This window comes from Capsicum annuum, chromosome 5, assembly GCF_002878395.1.
Source record: "Capsicum annuum cultivar UCD-10X-F1 chromosome 5, UCD10Xv1.1, whole genome shotgun sequence".
NCBI lineage: Eukaryota > Viridiplantae > Streptophyta > Magnoliopsida > Solanales > Solanaceae > Capsicum > Capsicum annuum.
Genome location: NC_061115.1, coordinates 32,332,850 through 32,354,682, shown reverse-complemented (window position 1 = coordinate 32,354,682; position 21,833 = coordinate 32,332,850). Strand labels below are relative to the sequence as shown.

The 21,833-nt window shown below is 36.1% G+C and overlaps 1 protein-coding gene across 1 annotated transcript; it reads left to right on the top strand.

Annotated features, from left to right (window-relative positions):
• Window positions 1-1,149: 1,149 nt before the first annotated feature.
• Window positions 1,150-1,617, top strand: LOC124898467. The gene has a single exon (XM_047412112.1). It carries the CDS (start codon window positions 1,150-1,152, stop codon window positions 1,615-1,617), a length of 468 nt encoding a protein of 155 aa, XP_047268068.1.
• The last annotated feature ends 20,216 nt before the right edge of the window (window positions 1,618-21,833 follow it).

The window sequence follows — 21,833 nt, the reverse complement described above, 5'->3', positions numbered from 1 at the left end:
TTACACAATAACCGAATAGGAACTGCAAGCCATGGTGTATACTTTTGAGAAATTTAGGTCTTATCTACTTGAAACTAAAGTGGTAGTCCATACATACCATGGTGCCTTGCGGTACTTGATGGCCAAGAAGGGTGCTAAACCAAGTCTTATTAGATTGGTGTTGCTACTGCAAGAGTTTGATTTCGAAGTCAAAGAGAGAAAAGGTTGTGAAAAACAGGTTGCAGATCATCTATCTAGAATGGAAGGTGGATAGGAAGTTAGTGATGAAACAAAGATAAATAATGTGTTTCCAAATGAGTAGATCGTGGCAACTTCTATAGAAACATTGCCTTGGTACGCTGATTATGCAAATTACGTTGTGAGTGAGCTTCTCCCAGAACACATTTTGTTCCACCAAAGGAAGAAGTTTTTGCATGATGTAACACTTTATTTCTAGGATGAGCCTTATCTTTTTAGGCAATGTGTAGGCAATATCATACGGGGATGCGTGCTTGAAGTAGATATATGATAAATACTAGAGGCATGTCATGCTTCCCCGGTTGGGGGTCACCATGTAGGTGACTGAACAGCCAGGAAGGTATTCCAGAGTGGCTATTATTGGCCAACATTATTTAAAGATGCCCATAAGTTTGTGCAAGAATGTGATCAGTGTCAACGATAGGGATCGATAGTTAAATGGCACGAAATACCCTTGACCAAGATGCTTGAAGTGGAGTTATTTGATGTATGGGGTATTAACTTTATGGGTTCGTTTGTAAGTTCTTAAGAATGAAGTACATTCTGGTTGTTGTTGATTATGTGTCCAAGTGGGTTGAAGCTATCGTATTGGCTGACAATGAGTGAAAGAGAGTCATTGCATTTCTCAAAAAGAACATCTTCTCTCACTTTGGAGCACCACGAACTATCATAAGCGATGGAGGATCTCACTTTTGCAACAAACTATTTTGAGCAGCTCTGGCGAAGTATGGTGTAAAACACCACAGAGTAGCTACTCCATATCACCCGCAAACCAATGGGCAAGTGGAGGTGTCAAATCACAAAGTGAAGGCCATCCTATCCAAGACAGTGAATGCTAGTCGAAAAGACTGATCACAAAAACTTGATGATGCCTTATGGGCATACCGAACTGCTTTCAAGATACCTATTGGAATGTATCCATTTCAACTGGTCTATGGAAAAGAATGCTATTTGCTAATAGAGTTGGAGCACAAGGCCTTATGGGCACTCAAGAAGTTGAATTTGAACTGGAAGAAAACAATAGAAATGAGATTAGGGCAACTAAATGAGATGGATGAATTCTATCTTATGGCATACGAGCGAGCACATTTGTATAAAGAAAAAATGAAAAAATACCATGATTGGAAGATAGAGAAACATGAGTTCAAAAGAGGGGACTTGGTACTTCTGTTTAATTCCAGGCTTAAATTGTTTCCACGAAAGCTGAAATCTAAGTGGTCAAGACCTTTTAAGGTAAGCCAAGTCCACTCCACTGGAGTAGTGGAACTTGAAAACGAAAATGGTAGTACCTTCAAGGTAAATGGGCAATGGGTAAATCTTTACATTGGACCAGAAGAATCAGTGAAAAGCATCACCATTATTTGTCTCGATGATGTCTGAGGTAATCAAGCCACCTGAGTCATGCCGTGACATTAAATCAAGTGCTGCATGGGAGGCAACCCATGAGTCTAGAGAATAACCCACTCCAGGTATAACCTAACCCTTAGTTTCATTTTGTTTTGATTTTAAGTTGAGGGTGTGGGGGTGTATTGTCATTGTACCAATTGTGTTAGTAACTAGGAGAAGTACTTATACTTGAAGCAGTCCGCATGCTTGATGAATTTTTAAGCACCTCTCCATTGGTTTGATTGCATGACTATGTGAACTACATTAAATTGTGACCATGTGTGAATCTTGTTGTGGCATTAGTTCAAGTAACTTGACAATCACTGCCAAACATTTGCATGAACTGGATGAGTAGTAGCTGGTAATATGCTTATATGCCAAGTGTGTGTGAGGCTTTACTGTGTTCCCTTTGTATTGCCTAACCTAGAACTTTCCCGGTTCGTCTTACTTTAGTTGAAGGATAGGATTTAGGAAAGGATAATAGGCCGTTTTTGAATTTCAATCACATTTAGCCTAAATGACCTTCCCTGTAATACATTATACCCCTTGGTCCCCGTTTGCACCTAAATTGACCATTTTCTTTCTATGAAACCCATCTCCTTCCCTTTTTAAATCATAATGAACCTATTTTGGCCCTGTTCCTCCTTGAACACTGTGCACCTTGACTTAGGCAAATAGCCTAAGTTGAGGGTGGCTATTATAGGGGTGCGTAAGATAAACTGGGTATGAAGAAGGGTAAAAAAAAATTTTGAAAAAAATTTATAAGTTGGGTGTTGGTGAAAAAGAGCAATAAAATGAAAATTGTTTGAATAAAAAAAAAGACCACGACCTGTTTTGTGAATAAGAGAAAAGAAAAAGAGAAAACGAGGTTAATAAGTAGACCTAACAAGATAAGGTAGTGCCAAGGAGGTTAGTCACTATAAATGTTGTTTAATATCATACCAGCCCCTAGCCTACGTTACAAGCCTAAGAAAGTCATATAGTGATCCTAGCTTACCTGTCTAGATCCTAGCTTACCTATCTAGACACCTCGGTAATGATGATAAGGGCAAGCATATGGTATTTCACATACACTGGTTGAACTTCATTCTGAGTGCGAGAGCCTTTGTGATTATCCCTATGATTATACCTTGATTACTGATAATAAGAGAAAAGGGAAATTTCTTTGCTGGGAGGGCACAATAGGTATACTACCAGTTGTTGACTTGTTTTGGTGAATGTGATGTAGATGCATGTAGGAGTGTTGTTGCCGAATGGATGCCATGCCTTGATTCCTATGAGTTGCATGGTTATTTTCAAAAATTTGGCACAACTGATTTTTAAGTTGATTGACCTTGGAGATGATGCATGTGTTTTTTAGCAAAGTCGAGTGACTGGCTGCTAATTCTATTTTGTATTCTCTTAGTTGTGTTTTGGTTTCTTGAGGACAAGCTATTGTTTTAAGTAGAGGTGTTGATGTGTGAGCAGATGCTAACACATTTAAGTCTTTTAACTCTAAGTAATTGCGAAGTCTTAAGCAACTCTTGGTTGTTTTTTATAGTTTTCTTATGATATTGCAGTTGTAGCAAGGATTGGAGGAAAACATAGGAAAGATGAACAAAATAAGTAAAATCTGGTACAAGTGAGCTGATATGAGGCTGACGGCATTTCTCGCAAGCCGTTAGAGATATGGTAAGCTACCAAAAAAAGGCATCAGGAAGAACAGTGGAGAAGAGCTGCTGGATGAGAGTGACAACATTCTCAATATATCATCACAAGTGTGGTAAGCCATCAGAATATGCCGTCAGAGTGAGGCAGAACATGGTAAAATAGCTGAACGTCTGACGACATTTGCTACACGTCATCACAAGTGTGGTAAGCCATCATAGGACATCATCATAGTAAGGCAGAGCGGGTCAAGATGGCAGAACTTCTGACAACATATCTGAGACGTCGTCAGAAGCCTGATGACCAACACCAATATGGCGTCACCTAAATCCGAGCCCAGCTGTGATTTAGTTATTTTATTTCCTTAATTAGGCTTTAGTATAAATAGCAGTTTTTAGGGTTTTTAATGAGAGAATTTTTAATTATTCAGAACAAGAATTTTGGAGGGAGAAACACGTACATTGTTCTCTTTTTCCAATTATTTTTAGTTTATTTCCTATCAACTATTCTTGGGTTTCTAACTTGGGATTTAATTGAAGAAATTATTTGTTGTTTTCCATCTATACGTAAGTTTATCATTATCATCATGAATTCAACTTATGATTTCCTTCGTCAAATCATGAGCGGCTAATTTCATTAGTCGGGGTAATGGGATCCAAGGATTAGGGTTTGATATGATGCTAGGTTTTTAACGGATTCAAAGAATAGTAGAACATCTTGAAATTCTATGGTTTTAACTAAAATCTAATGGTTGCAAACATTAGATTATGCCTTAGGTTTTATTTGCTTCTAACGGAGAAATAGACTAGAGGATGGGAATTATCAACAGGGACTCAGAACCTACCAACCTTCTGTTTAATGATTAATGTCGTAACTAGATTAATCTACCTGAGATAACATCCGATTGGATATAGATAAATTATCTAAATTCGAGAGAATTAGATAGTATCATAGTCAGGGATATTTTGTTGTTCTACTCATTCCGAGGATCTCTAGCATTACCTGGTATCTATCAATACCCGAAACCTTTGGTGCTCATAACCTTGGTTTCCCATTTATATTGATAACAACTCTATAAATTTCAGAAAGTGAAGATTGATACATTGTGAACTTTAAACCCCCAACTTTAGGAAACGATAAACTACCAGTAAAGTATTTCATAAACAAATTGATGTTCACACCCTATTCCCTGTGGGATTCGACCCCAACCTAGTTGGGTTTTATATTGACAACAATCGCTTACACCCATTCAAGAGTGTAATTTGAGCGTTATCAACACTACACTTATTCTTTTGGCTCTACTTTTCAACCGTGCTCATTTTATTCTCCCTTATTCTCTGATACTTTATTTTCAGATTGGGTGTGGTTTTTCTTTCAACTTTCTATTTTTTCGTTTCTTCTTCTTATTTTTTTCAAACATCACAAAAATTATTTTTTTCTTCTTTATACCACACCCATATCTGTTTTCTTTTCTTTTCTCAACTTCTTTATACTTATATCTAACTACGCACCCCTGTGATGTCTATCCTTAACTTAGGAAATTTTTCTAAGTTGAGGTACACAATAATCATAGATGGATTAGGTCCAAAATAGTTTTGATATAATTAAAATGGGAAGGTGAATAGGCTAATACAGGAAAATTGGTCACTTATGGCTAAAAATTGGGATCTAGGGATACTTATTTTTTATTTGGTCGGGCATTTAGGCTGAAAGTGGATTTATTTAAGACTTTCCTATGATCCTATCCCAGCCAACTATTCTACAACCTAGTCAAGACTAATTGGTCAAGTTCTTGATCATACACACAAAGTGAGCTAAGCAAAGACCTCAGACCCACATAGCACAGGGTTACACTCTCAAATACTACCTATTCGATTCATGCATTGCTAAGCTAAGGTTATATTTTCCCTAATACTAATGCAATAACAAGATTCAACAATATTCATAATTTTATACATCCATAACACATAGTTTTCAACAAAAATATAGTAGAGGTATCCTTTGATTATCAAAAATCAGTTCAGCATTACAAATAATTCAAAAACTTGAATGCACTAAATTAACTTATTTTTATCATAATCAAATACACAAAAATAACACAAACATAATAAAATACATCCTAAACATTTCTGCTCTTCTATGACAGCACACTCTGGAGAAAAAAGACACAGCAACAAAAACCCTAAGTGGTAGTATACGCCTACCTTGAACCATGATTTGATGCACTATCCTCGGTGCACAACTAAGAAATACTCAGAACAAGGTAGTGGACACATACCTATGACACTCTATGCATCTGATGTCGACTTGCCTACAACCAAAGTATCCAAAGGCACATCAAACTTAGTGCCAGGAAGTAGTGGTAGTCGACTAGATGAGGCTTCTAATTCTCACTGTTTATGATCAATTAGACCAACATGATGCTTAGTGAGTGAATATTTGTATTCCCTCTTCAAATCTCACTCAAACTCATCAAAACTGGCTCTATACTCTGTGGGATCCTATGATCTCTTTCCCTTTGTGGTAGGGGGATCTTCATTATTATCAAAGAAGTCAAACGCCAAGACTGGTGCTGCATATAGTAGATGCGGAATGTTAGGTATAATTAGGGGGATGACATAAGTATGGATTTGTACTAAATCACAAACCTCAATCCTTAATGAGGCTACCTCTTCCCTCAGAGTACATAAATTAGGAATCTAGGCTTCTCACAGTCTCTCTCCTATTAAAATCTCAAAGTAGTCAATCCTCTCATGTATCTCTATTATAAAGTACTCCATTTTGGTTATCACAAAGGACAACACCCATGCCTTAGAGGTCTCAATAGTGGAGCGCACCAATTGCCTAATCTAGGCCAACAACTTTGCTAACTAGGTGTTCATGTGAGTCTAGCATTCAACTAACTCTATTAGTCTATCCACTACCCTCTGAAAAACTTATTATATACCATAACCATACTTGAGTAAGTAGGAAAGGGTAAGTGCAGTGGTAGATAGTAGAAATAAAGTTCCTACGACCTCTTCACTACTCACAGAAGTTGACCTTTCCATCTGCTGACTACCAATCACTCCATCACCACCCAATTCTAGCCTATCTACATGCTCAATTATTTTTAAGGGCCTTTTAAATATAGTTGTTCCAGATAAAGTAGAATTTTGTGCCTTCCTCTACATAATCAAATTTGTGTCGTCTCTAATCAACCCCACATCAGCAGAATAGGTTACCTCAATTGGAATATCAACACCCAATCATATATGTTCTTCATTTACTTCATATACGACCTCCTATTACCTTAGGAAACGTGCATTGTGGATGTGTGTGTGGAACCTTGTAACTTAAAACCTAAAGCAGATATAGTACTATCCTCACTAGACTCAAAGAACTCTCCTATATCTTTAGAATGAGGAGCGTCCATATCTCTCTCTCCACTACCTGACTCAACTAATTCTATCCTCTCTTAGATTAGGGAGAAATTATGTTCTCCTTACTATCACCAAACTCAAATACTTCATCCCCTTTATCGGACTGGGGAGAGGTAAGAGAATGAGGTAGTGATCGCTGAGCATTCTTCATTTAGGCTTTTCCTGTGAAATGGGAGCTAGTAAAGCATGTGGTGTAGGCTTATTGTAGCCTTAGTTGTGGCATCCTTATGAATCTAACACCATGTACGATGAGGTTTCAAAGAGGCATCATCCACCGTATACTTTTCTACAAACCCATTCATCTTAGGAGACTCATCTCAGAGCCTGGACTGTGGGTCATAGGCTATGGCCCCTTTGCTGGATTGGAATCACCCTTTTTTTACATTTCCTTTGGTGGCATGGTATATGTGTAGAGACGAGTTAATATGCAAAACAAACAACTGGGTAAAATCTTAACATAAATTAAAAGGTCTAGATCGCATACATGAGTACAGTATATGAGTCATAGAATTGGTTCATGACTCATGGACTTCATGTTTCTATTGACGAGTCTAATATACGAGTCATGGATTAGGTTCACAGGTTTTTCACCCAACTTGTGAAAATTAGACTAACACCTGAGTTATGGAATCCCGGGTCTAATTCCTACAAGTTCAATCAATGACTCATCTTGTTCACGGCTCGTGCATTGGACATGTGAGTTCAAACCAAGACTCAACACATATTGCTCTAAATTTTTCAATTACAATTGACAAATATTATTACCCGTTGAGTTCTTGTTCGATCAAACCATCTCAACTATACTTTTTCTTTATTAATTTAGGGAATACTAACTCATGAAATTAACCATACTTAGGGTAATGGAAAATTAACTTTAAATAATCAAATATTCAATGAACATACCTAAGCGCAGATGAAGATTTCAAATAATTAACAAATTAATTCCTTACTTTGGATTATTTCATGCGTGGGATTACGGTTGTAACTATTGAGGTGGAGTAGGGTTTTATTTAGAATAGAAAAGAGGGAACTATATATGTAGTAGAGTTAAAGTTTAAATAGGGTATATTTTTATCAGTTTGGGTTGGAAAAAACAATCATGTGTAGGGTTTGGAATTGGGAAATAGATGAGTTTAAGGTTTTTGGTTGGATCCCCGTGGGACATTTAATTTAAAAAGAGATTTAAAGTAAATGACATATGTGGTCCCACAAATCATAGACAAAGTACACGACTCATGGGTTGAACTCATAGGTCATGTTCTAAGACCCAACAATCTCTAATTCTCACATATTCAAGTTATAGGTCATAGAAAAGGTCTATGATTCTTTGGTTGCAATCGTGGAATAAATTCTACACCCTGAATTCATTTCAAATTTCCATGAATCATGTCTATGGGTATTACCTATGGCTCATGACCCAGGGATGAAACTCGTGGGGCATGTTTTGAGGATATAAACTCCACTCTGACTTTAACATATCAAGTCTATGAATTGTAGACCTAAGTTACGACCCACACACTCTACTTGTGAGTAGACTTAACTAGAATTTTTTAATTTTCCATGTATTCCTTATGTCAATGATTCCTATAAGTTTCTGACCCTAAGAAAAACAAAACAAAGTGAACATTGAACCCATGGATTGGCTCCCAAGAAGCTCTTGATATAACGTCGTGGCACAAAGTGGCTATGTTGGGAACCAGACATCACCAACAAGCCTATGGGTTGCCTCCTTTGAAGTGCCTGATTTAATATCACGACACAAAATAGCTCCTTTAATTACCCAGGATTCATTAAGACTCAAATCTACACATAACTTTATCTCTTCTATATTTCCAATATAGTGCTTAACATGTTATTAGTTCATCTTGAATGGGACATCACCACTTTGTTGTATCTTAATTGCACCATGTGGACATAACCTCACCATAGTGAATTATGCATACCATCTTAACTTTAATTTGTCAAGAAACAAGAGAAATCTCAAATTATACAACAAGATTAAATTACTAGGTTGGAATTTCTCTGCTTAATTTTTCTATCATAGTACAATTTTATCTTTTCCTTGCACAAGTCTGAACTCTCATAGATACGGAGGAAGAACTCATCCAACTCATTCATCTTTTCCAACTTTAAGTATGCTGCATCACTCCATTCAAGATTCAATTTTTTCAATGTCGAGAGTGCCTTGGACTCAAGTTTGACCAACAAGTGGCATGTTTTTCCATACATAAGCAAATATGGAGATGCACCATTAAGCATTTTGTATGATGTCTAGTTGTCCCATAATTCATCTTCTATCTTCCTAGCCTAGTTAGTCCTACTGGCATTCACAAACTTTACCAAAATAAAGATAATCTCCTGGTTGGAAACCTCAACTTTCCCATTTGTTTGAGGATGGTAAGGTTTTGCCACCTTATATTTCACACCATATTTATCTAGTAAGGCTTTGAAAAGATGATAGCAAAAGTGTGAGCCTCCATCGCTAATGATTACTCGGGGTGTACCAAATCTAGAAAAATATCTTCTTCAATAATGTTATGATGCTCTTACCTTCATTATTTGGAAGCACAATTGTTTTCACCCACTTTGAAACGTAGTTAACGGCCACCAAGATGTACCTCATCCCATGTGAAATCACAAATGAACACATAAAATTGATCCTCTAAATATCTAAAAATTCAAGCTCAAGGATAGGTTTCATAGAAAGCTCATATTTTGAAAAATATTCCCTTGTCTTTGGCATGAGTCACAAGCCCTAGCATAATTATGTGAATCCTTATCGATAGTAGGCCAATAAAAACCACACTGTAAGATTTTGTGTGCAGTGCGAGTACCTTCATGATGGCCTTCAACAGGGGACGAATGAAATCGCTCGTCAAATAGTTGTTAAAGTCTACAAACTAAGGGATTAAGTCTTGTGATGCTGTGTAATACCCCGAGTCTGTACCCCAGATGCTACACGGTGTTTATGACCCTGAAGGACCACAAGCTAAGCCATGACTGATATTTGTTGTGATCACTAAATAACAATACTGTAATGATGCAGAAAAATGGGTTGAGATGCCATAAGGTTCAAAATCTAAAATGCTAATAAAGAATATCAATTGTAATAATAATCTGTAAAACTAAACACTCTCTGAAAGTCTAGTCTTAAAAAGACTCTAACTGAACTATCTGGAAGTGGAGTTGATGGGATAAGCCCCTAACTAACTCTGACTACTGAAATACTGAAGCTACTGAAAATATTAAAATAAAATCACATCCTCAATAGATGAGGACTTATTACTAAAGCTGATACTGCTAGCTGAATCTGAATCTATCTATGTATAGTCGGGAACCTAAGCATCCGAACCTATGATATGAGACATCATAGTATAAAGAAAGAGTATGTGTCAGTACGTGGAATGTACTGGTAAGATAGATGAGGTAAGGCTGAATGCAAGGGTTCATATGCATGAAAAATAACTGACTGAATGATATAGAATAACTAAATATGATAGTACATGGATAACTAAATTGTTGTAAATACTGAGTATGCAATATTGTGCATATACGTGTATGTATACAGTATCTGAGCTTTTACTGAAGCTGAGTATTAAGTTCTGATACTGAGTAACTGATAATCTGAGATTTACTGATAACTAAATTACTGATACTGAGTGACTGTGTCTTATGCTCCTGATTCTGTAGAACTGAATTGAGTTCTATGCTGAGACTAAAACTGAAACTGTGGGAAGTAATCGTCTAACCGACATGCCCCCAAATAAGATAACTGGGGTCCAACTTATAACCCTAGCTAGAAGGATGTCAGTACCGTGCCACGAGTAAAGACAAGCTGAAGATTCACCCTCATCTAGCAGGTACTCTAATGAGAATGGTAGTACCCTTAACTGTCAGGTTAAAACACCTCATCAATACTTAACTAGCAGGTTGATGTCTCAACCTACTATGTTCTTCAAAGAATCACACCCTCTACTGGCAGATGAGTTCCCATCCTTGGGTTTACTCAGTGTTTAATCCTTCTCCCAACTGAATGACACTGATTATTATACTGAGCTAAACTTGACTGATACTGAGTTTCACTAAGTTCTGTAACTGACCAAGTTCACTGAGTTTTGCTAACAGACTTTTTACTACTGTCGTGATATTTACTAAGACTATTCTATAACTATTGTAGTTCTAGGTAAACAGCTATATTTTCGGGTATTGAATACCCCCAGGACTCGATAGCAAGAAAAGTAAAGCAAAGCATGATCTTGAAAAGCATAACAATGTCCACTTGTTCATAATTCATTCATAGAGACATTTTATCAAACACTTGTAGGGCACAAGCTTGTACATGATTGGGACCACATAATGACATGTCATGATTCTACCATTTACTTCACATAGACATTTTAGCAAACACTTGGGGAGAATGAACTATTTCACATGATAAAAGTCAACACATACCATCATTGATACAATATTCAATTGCAAATTCAAGGGTTTAGCATGCAATCCATATAATTCATCTCATAAACCTATTTTAATTTCATGGAAACTTATATTTAATCATGAATTGAAATGAAATTACTACCATGAACATGAATACATTTAACCTTGAAGCATGGAATTCATGAAAACTCAACCTTGTATTTCTAAAAGGGATTCTTGGGCTCTATGGGTGAAAGGAACCATAGATAAACACCTAAAATACCTGGGAATATTAATTCTTGAAGGTTCTTGAAGGAATTCTTGAGTTTGTTCTTGATTTCTTAAAGCTAGGGTTTGCCCTTTGATAAAGAATTCTTTTAATTTGGGGAAGAATGAGTGAATAATGGTATAACTAGGTTATTTAGGGCTAAATCTCGTGTTTAATACTGACTTGGTTCATGGAAAAAAATACTCAACTACCCCTGGGAATGATTTAAAAGTCGTCACTAGAAAAACCCAATTTTGAGCCCTGGCGTGATGCGCCACCATCGGACCATGCTATTGGAATTCCACTGGAACTATTTAAAAAGTACGATTGGGAATTTTTCCTGTAGAGCGACACGGTACAATCACAGAGCGCCATTTCAAATTGAAAATTGGGAAAATGACCGGTGGCGCGATGCGGTGGTATCGTGTTGCCACACTGGATGAGACCTGGAAGTTTACCGCGACATGGGCTTATTGCGTTGGCTCACTGATTTTTGACAATTGCCATTTGGTTTGGCTCCGCAACGCGCTAACGTGCATTTTGGCACATTATTTAACAAAAATGGTTATAACTCTTCACCCGGGTATCAAATTTGGGCGAATTTTATATCCGTAGAAAGCTGACTGAATTTCCTACACAATGGTAAGCTCTAAACAAAAAAATAGAGTATCTTAAAAAATTTATATAGGATAACTCAAGTACTAAGAGCTAAGTTAGGCTTAAGAAATATGGGGTATTACATGCTGCCAAGATTTACACATCTGGAAATGTATCATTAATTGCAATCTCATCTCCTAGTTTTAATATTGCTTCCTCCTCAACCATGTAAAATGGTTGAAAACTTTATTTTTGATGCCCTTCCAATCTTTAACCTCAAAATTAAAATCATGAAATAGAAGTAACCATCTAATCAACTTCAACTTTGCATCTTTATTCACTATATGGTAGTAACGATTTGCAAGGTCAGTGTGAACAATAACTTTGGTGTCGATTAAGTATGACCAAAATATTTTGAAGGCAAACACTACTACAGAAAACTCTTGTTCTATCATCATATAATCTTACTGTGTAGAATTTAGTTCTTTTCTAGCATAGTAGATATTATGGAGTAGTTTTTCTCATGTTTGGCCTAGCACTACCCCTAGTGCCACACTACTAGCATCGTATAACATCACTTTAAATGGCATGGTCCAATCAGGGGACACTATGATGAAATTTTAAGTCAACCTCTCTTTTAGGCACTCAAAATATTTACGACAAACATCATCAAATATAAATTTCATTTCTTTCTCTAATAGTTTACACAATACATTTGTAATTTAATAGAAATCCTTGAAGAACCACCTATAGAAACCTGCATGACCCAAGAAACTCTTAATTCCCTTCATAGAAATTAGTGGAGGAAACTTTTCAATTATCTCAATCTTAGCCTTGTCGAATTTTATCACCTTTTTTGAAATTTTGTGTCAGAGCTCTATCCCTTCCTTGATCTTAAAATGATACTTTTCCTAATTAAGGACCAAATTTCACACTGTATATCATTGCAAGGCGTTGGATAAATGAGCCAAACATTCATCAAATAAATCACCTACAGTTGAAAAATTATCTAGGAAAACCTCAATAGTGTCTTCCATCATGTCATGGAAAATGGACATCATACAATGCTAAAAAGTGACATGAGAAATACATAGACAAAAGGGCGTCCTTTAAAATTCAAACGTCCTGTGTGGACAAGTGAAACTGGTCTTATCTTGGTATTTGGGAGTAAATAAAATATGATTGTACCCTAAATGACCATCAAGAAACAATACTATCCTCTGCCAGCAAGATGGTCTAACATCTCATTCATAAAAGGCACAAAAAATTGATACTTCTGGGTCTATGAATTTTGCTTCCTGCTGTCCATGAATATCTGTTATCTGGTGACTGGTCTTATAAGGACTAAATCATTCTTCTCATTAGGAGCCACAAAGATTCTACCCTTCTTTGGAACACACTCAACTAGGGTCACCTATTTATTATCGACAATTAGGTAAACCACACCTGCATCTAACCACTTGATGATTTCTTTTTTCACAATCTCTTGCATGGGTGGAATCAATTTACACTGATGGTCAATGTTAGGTATACATTTTGGCTCGAGTTGAATTTTGTAAGTATAAATCTGAGTTAAATTCCAACAATATCAATAATGGTCCAATCAATAGCCCTCTTGAGCCTCTATAAATTTGACACTAAGGCCTCAACTTGCCACTCCATTAAATCTACTGCAATAATAACTTAAAAGGTATTTTTGGCCCCCAATAATGGATAATGCAAATAAGAAGGAAGCGCCTTTAATTCTAAAGCTAGAGGCTCTTCAATAGATAGTTTGGCCAATGAGGTTGCTCTATTCTTCAAATCAAGGCCAACTTCTTTGGTGAATAAGTGTATGAACCCCTACCAATAAATGCATTCACCGTATCATCATACCCATCAATACCATCACTATCAAAATTCATTATCAGCTGTGTAAATGCCTCAACACTGAGTCGCTCCTTAATAGGTGTTACCATCCAGTCTTCATCTACAGTGTCTATCACAAAAACCAGATGCATATCTTTTTACTTCTTTATGGAGTGGAATACATTAAAGGTAACTTGCTCATTATTAGGTTTAAAACTTCATATTCCCCATCTCTATGTCAACTAATGCCCTACCTGTGGTAAGGAATATCCTTCCCAATATTATAAAAATTTAACTGCATAATTAAGAATCAAAAAATCAGCTAGAATATGAAAGATGCTACCTTTACCAACACCTCACACAAGATACTGATGGGCTTCGTCATTATGTGATCTATCATTAAAAGTCTCATAGAGGTCATTTTTGGTGACCCTATCCCCAACTTTTTGTAGACAACTAGAAATATCAAATTAATGCTAGCTCCCAAATGGCATAAGGCTAGTGCAAAATCTGAAGACCCAATAGTACAAGGAATGGTGAATGCTCTCGGTCCTTTCTTATTTTCAACTAAAAATTGAGAGGCAGTGGTGCTATAGTGGTGCACATTATCCACATACTCAAAACTCAATGTCGTCTTCTTTGTCACCAGATCTTTCATAAACTTTTCATAACCCAACATCTATTCTAGAGCTTCCACAAGAGGGATGTTCACAAACAACTCTTTTAGCATAGACATACACTTTTGATATTTTCCCCTCTTTGACTTTCTTTTTTAATCTATAGGAAAAATATGGAGGAGATTGGTAATGGGTTTCAATATTGTTGTGGCCTTCTTACCCTTTTCTTTGTCAATTCCATCTTCTTTCTCTACAACTAGAGTCTTTAGATAGGCCTCATCATTTATCACCAAGTTTTTGTTTCATCCTCATCCATATCATTAATGCTTATGAGGTCATTCCTCATGTTATAAACCATAGGAATAGACGGATCAATAGTGGACTTACAACTTTGAGTAGTAATAGATAGTGGACTTACAGATTTGAGTAGTAATAGCTAGACAATAATTGTCATTCTTAAGATTTTGAACAAATTACTTGAAATGCGAGTAAGCTAAAAGTCAGAGAAGTTTAATAGCAACTATATTCTATAGCCCAAAATAGAATACAGGAACTAAATGCATTCTAGCCTCCTCCTTATAAGTGTGGTGCCCTATACACCTATAAAAGGGACTCTACTCGACACAGCTTTGTGGACACACAATGACCCAGAACCGTTCTCTGATGCCAAGCTTGTCATAAATTTAACCTAGGCCTGGTTATGATGAGTAATCTTAAGCCCACCATAGGTCGGAGATAACCTCCTTAGCCTTACCTCAAAAGCGCATAAATATAAATAGTGAAAGCTAACAAAACTAATGATAAGAAAATAATACCAAAAGAAAATATAAAGAGTCAAAATAAGAAATCAATGCCATCCTAATCCTGTCTATAAAAGCCTCTAAACCAAGAATATTATGACGATCAAAGCTGAGACCTTGGCCGGGTTGGGCATCCCAAACCATGAAGGCCCGAGAGCCCCTTCTAACTGGAGTTCATACATATAGTCCATACATTAAAAGAACTATGGAAAAAAATACAAACAGAAACATGGTTATCATCTTATTTCAACTGACAATACAATTATGAAATCCATAAGACATTCAACAATATTTAACACCAATTTGTGAAATCTCTAATAATTATGAAGTAGATATCAATCTAAAATTGGGAAGAGGCCCCTAGTCGGACCATAAACCAAAATAAATAATAATGTCCCATAAACAGGCCTTCCAAAATAAGGGAGACTCACCAACTATAATTTCTAACAAGATCAATCTACTGCTTAGTGGGACCTCGGGACGGAGCCTCAAATCCTGAAATATAGGGGTCAATACAGATGTATTGGCACATAGAACATTCCAAAAACAAAATATATTTTTCATATCTCATAGGTGAGAGAGCATTTTATAAAGGCATGTCAGCATAAAACAATTGAAAATACATGGGCATAATTTAATGAGCTTTAAAAAATCTTCTAGAAATCATGACTCGACTCTTCATTTTACTTCTGAGCTAGATGGTACACCTACAATCTATAATTTCACAGGCTATATGGAATCCATCCTTGAATCAGCGGCCAAGCCCCCAAACTAAGTTTGCCACAAGGATTGAGGTATCAGTAAGGGAGACACACAAGATCACAAAGCAGGGTGCCATAATCCCAATCAAATCAAAATGTCACGGTAGTGCACAAGATCACAAAGCAGGCCTTCTAACCATAGTCCCAAATTGGAAAGACATGAATCAAGGTACACAACATTACATAGCAGGGTACCAAAGTCCCGTGCTGGAAAATCATGGTTTCTAACAGAAAGACTTTCAACTTACTCTTTCTTTGGGTAACCATCTGACTCTCTATAAGCCTAGTTTTATCCTCTTATAAGAAAACATGGATCATGCTCACAAAATACTCTTTTGCTATCCTCTCCAGGAAAATTCATAATAGGGTATCATCATACCCCGACTTGCAAGTCTTTTCCATGGATCTACCTTGACTTGTTGACAATTCAAACACTTAGAAACAAAATTAGCAACATAACATTTCATATTGTTCCACCAATAAATTATCTTATGATCATGGTACATTTTAGTAGAGCCTGGGTGAACAACATACCTTGAAGTGTGAGCTCCATCAAGAATTCTTTCTTGTAACCCATCTACATTTGGTATACATAGCCTACCTTGATACCTCAAAATCCTATCACCTTTAATTTTAAACTCCATAACCTTTTATTGACCAAAATCCCTTTTAATTTTACATCAAGATAGTATCTTCGGCCTGCTTTTCCTTAACTTTAGCACACAGACAGGATTTAGCTATATCATGAAAAATTACTTCTCCATCTTTGGAATCCAAAAGTTGAACTCCTAGATTTGTAAATAGGTGAATGTCTTTCACCATCTCCCTCTTTCTTTCCTCAACATAAGAAATACTTCCTATTGACAACCTACTAAAAGCATCAGTCACCACATTGGCCTTGCTCGAATGATAGTGCAGTCTTATATTATAATACTTCAGCAACTACAACCACCGCCTTTGCCTAAGATTCAACTCTCTTGTGAGAAAACATACTGCAAACTTTTATGATATAAGTGTGTTATGCCAGGTGCCTCAATGCTATAAATGTTGTGACGCAATGTAATCGCATGGACATTCTATTTTTGAAATCCAAACACATCCTAAACCTCATTCAAAAAATCTAAAACTCCCCCGAGACAACCCCTTTACAACCCTGAACATGAATTAACTCAAAATCTACATCTCGGGGTTGAGAAGATCGATTTAAAAATCATCAAAGTTTAGGGCCTTAAAATATGGCTAAGTCTTTTAACACTTGGAAAAATTTTAGGTTGCTATTTCTGTAAGCATGCTACTCAGAGTGGTAACAAGATAAAAATGCTACAGGGTGTTACAAATACTAGTAAAGTTAGGACATACCCCTGACTATGAAAAAAATCCAAAAGTTACTAAGACCAATAATAAAGAACCATGAAATGACTGAGCCTCCCAAAAGATGGAGGCTCACCACTTTACTGCAGACCAACAGATGTATCGAACCACCTAACACTGTACAGGAGCAACTAAAAAGTCATCCAAACCTATATCATGAAATGATGCAGCGTTCGAGGATGGTCAATAGGGTAAGTATTGGCAATTAACTCTAGAGAAAGGGATAAAATAATGTTATTGTCAAAAAACAATCAAAAACTATATGCACAACATTTATATATACATATATAGGATGCTAGGATAGGGATAAGGGTCATGAACATGATATTTTAAACCATTATCCTGAATTGTATAGCTTGCTCTATCCTAAACACATCCATGAGCTATATGACTCCCCCTATCGAAAAAGCCCCAGTGCGTGTTAGTCACACGTACTAAGGAAATCAAGGAAAGGCTAAAGACATCATGGCGATAGCCATCCAAAATATAATGTGTATCCAGACGCATGGTCATATAGACCCTAATATCAAAAAATATTTTTTCTAGTGTTGGTCCCCCCGGGACTACCCCTTCACGATGAGCTACACAATTCTATTTAAGCCTAAATTTTAAAAAAAATTGCACATAAACCAACCATTAACCTAGGAGCCATTAATTAAGGCATTTACCAACTTTGTATAATTACACCAATATACTTGCGAGTTAAATCAATTATGCCAAACTAGTTTCTTTAGCCATTACACTCTCAAGTTCCATATAAAATCCAAAACCATAGACACCAATGCCATTCCAAAACCAGTGTTATACATTCATCCTTTAATGCAATGAAATATTTTCAAAGGACAAGTTGAACCATGCAAATATTCATATTTAAGACCAAAAATTTAAAGTGGGTTGAGGTTAATGCCATTATCAAACAAAAACTTTATCAATTTGGGGAAACCCATGTCCCCTATTCCAACCAGTATAATCATGCACCAATTCAGTCTCAAAATTAGTAATTAAAGAATGAATAATCCATTTAAATCCGTTAAATACAATTCTAGTAAGCACAATCAAAACCCCTCTACCCAATTTCAAACCTATTAATTAAAACACATAAATATTGATTAAATAAATGCCACAATGTAAAATTCAAGTTAATAAAAGAGAAACATGCTTGACATATAGAACATTTTGAAGAGAAATCAAAGTTTGGATCTTGAATGATGAATTCTCTATAAAACCATTGAGCTTTCTTAGGTTGGGAGTAAAAAAGTAAAAGAGAGGAGTTTGATATTCTAAAATTGGAGGAAAAGGGTCAAATTCATGATTATTAAGTTGTGGAAGGGGTAAAATTACAAAAATCCCCTCACCCCAAGGGAAACAAAACAAAAACTGGATGAAAAATTCATAGCGGCATGCCACACCCTTATTGTGGAGGCTAAGTGGCGTGGTACACCACTATTGCGGAGGCTTACTACCTCAGATTCCTAAAATGGCCCCGAACCCATTCCAAATTTTTTTCTAAACACCATTTCAATACCCCTTAACATAATTCAAGTCAAAACCTAACATTAAGCACGCGGGAGGGTCAAAAATAAAATTGTTGAAATTTTGTGGTGTTTTATAGTTATTAAGCCAATCTCAGTCCTCAGTTATGCTACCTCTTAAACCACTATATCATCTAATGCACTCCGCTCATTGGAGGCACCAATTGCATAACTACTGACTGATTTACCTACCTTCGAGTATGTCATCCTTAATTTTTTTTAATAATCCAGTCTAAGATTTTAGATGCATTCTCCTTCTGTAGACTTGGGAAGGGTTCACCTATGATATTATCTACTATAGCCTTAGGATTAGCATTCAAGGCTCTTTAGAATATCTCAATCAAGTTTTTATCAGTGATTTTGTAATTTGGAACATTCTGTAGCTTCATCTTGAACCTCAACCATGTCTTGTATAGTGCCTTTAAATGCAACTATCAAAAGTTATAGATCTCTCTTTCAATTACAGTTTTTTGGAAGGTGGGAAAAATTAGTCCAAGAACTATGTGCTCAATTTATGCCAAATGGTGATAGATCCGTGAGGCAACTCACCTAACCATAAAGTCACCTCCTTTGTCAAAGATAATAGGAATAATATCATTTGCACGGTCTCTTGACTCACCCTAGATAGATTATAAGAAGTGTATATCCCCACAAAATTCATAATATATATGTTTGCATCATCAGTTGGCAAGCCGGCAAACACCCCTTCAAATTCAGCAATTGGATCATCACACTCATAATATCAAAGTCGGTACCTTTAGGTAATTCTGGAGGAATGATTGCACCCATTTCATTTGACTCGACGTACTTCCATATTTTTTGGATCATCAAACACTGGCAGATATTACTGGAAGGGTTGTTGTCATCCATTGCTTCTCATTTTGTCCCTTGCATTAGTTTAGCTAGGTGATCTTCCTCTTTCTGTCTTGCTCTCTATTTCTTGGATTCTTATCGAACTACTATTTGCCTAGCATTTCTCTCATCCATTAAGATATTAGTAATTCACTCTATAACTTTTGAAACATCTTGATAAAATGGCTGATTCATTTTTGTTAGGTTATCATGAACCCTTTTTTTATTATGAATTACTTCTCTCTCTATTTTTCAATTATATCTAAAAGTTCTCTAAAGTGCAGGATTAAATAGAATCAGGGTATTTGAAACACCCTGGGTTTTGATCCATAGATATTTCCTGAGGTTTGAACTCTCTGGACATCATACAACTTAGACTTACTAGTCGTATGTAGTGGGTAAGATTTAGGGGGTCTTAGTCATATAATAATTAGTGTGATCTAGGTTGCATTCTATCTAAGGTACGAATAGATATCATAAAGGTCGCATGGATATGGTACGAGTGGTATAGTCCAATTCATATGTTGTCTAGTACCCAAACCCTTTGATTCTGTATTGGATACGATTGAAGAGTACCAGTCGTATGGTATGGTTGCGAATTAGTCAAGGAGAGTCATATGGTGGACAGTATGTGATTTCTAATATTCTATCTAAGGTACGAATAGTAGGTACCACTCATATGTTATGTGTACGAGTTAAGGGATGGAGTCGTACCTACCTATGGAATTTTTATAGTTTAAGTTGGGGAGTATTCTAGACATTTTTCCTCTTAACTTATTTTGACCCCAGAACTTAAAACACTATTGGGACTTCATTACCCTATTATTCTCAATCAAAAACACTTTAAATGCTCTCCAATCTCTCTCAAGCTTTTGTTATAAGAAAGAGGCTACAATTTTCTCAAGATGATTTAATTAGGGTATTTCAAGAGTATATCTCTCCATTTTATTTGGTATCTAAGGCATGGTACTCCTCTCTCATTGTTAGTTCAACTAAACTCATGTTTTAATGAATGATTTTCATGGTTTAATTTTGGGTATTGTTTGGTTTTGAATTGTATGTTGGGGTTTTGGTTGTTAATTGATGAATATTGTTTTTCCATGTTTTTATTATGGTTTTAATGTTAAAATTATGGAATTGAACATGTGGTTTCAAGGAAATGGTCAATTGGTTCTTGGTTTTGGTTTTGGAAACTATATGCCCTCAACATATTTGATAAAATGCCTATAAGAACGGTTTTGTCACATAGTTTGAATTTTACTGAAACTATTGCATTGTATAATATGGTTATGGAACCCAAATTGGTTTAAATGGTTTTAAATAATTTGGTAAATACCTGGTGGCCATTGTTTTGGTAAATTTGAAATCATGTAGGGTACATGGTGACCCCCTAAGTGTTGGCTAATAACATTGCTTGCAAGTTATAGTCGGTATGATGATACCACTTTATAAATCCTTGGTTATTAACTTCTAGAATTGGTTTGTTGGTTATGTGCTAATGGTTTTTATTGGGAAATAATGATGAGTTGTGATAGCTTACCATGAAGGTGTGAGTTCGATAGACGGACACGAGAAACTCATTTTTGCCGACATGAGGGTTGGTCATGGTGACCTTATACTTATGGGGTACATGGGAATCTCTTAAGTTTATACTTGTATATATTTATCATAGAGGACGAATGATACACGGGAATCCCCTACCCCTATGATATCTCCAGTTTGTGCGGTTACACATACTGGGCCTATTTAGGGGATAAAACTTGACTTATATATCCCGTGGGTGGATTATGATGGTAAAGCTACACAAGACCAGGATAAAGGTTTTAACCATTGGAATTCCTACTTTTCAATAAAGCGGAGGCGAACAGATCAATGACATGCTAAACCTGATTCTCTTTTCCGGCATAGATTATATATATATGTATGGACGTAATTGCATATCATTATTTACTTTCCTTTAAATGTTGGCATTATTTTATTATTACTCTCTTTTACATGCTAGTGTTCACTCAAAAACCTATCTTCAGGCATTGTATCCTAACACGATACAGTAATTGGCCATACTATTCCTCCTTCTTA

Bases quoted from the DNA above. Each gene is read 5' to 3' on its own strand.
- LOC124898467 (XM_047412112.1), top strand. From the start codon at position 1,150: ATGTATCCATTTCAACTGGTCTATGGAAAAGAATGCTATTTGCTAATA.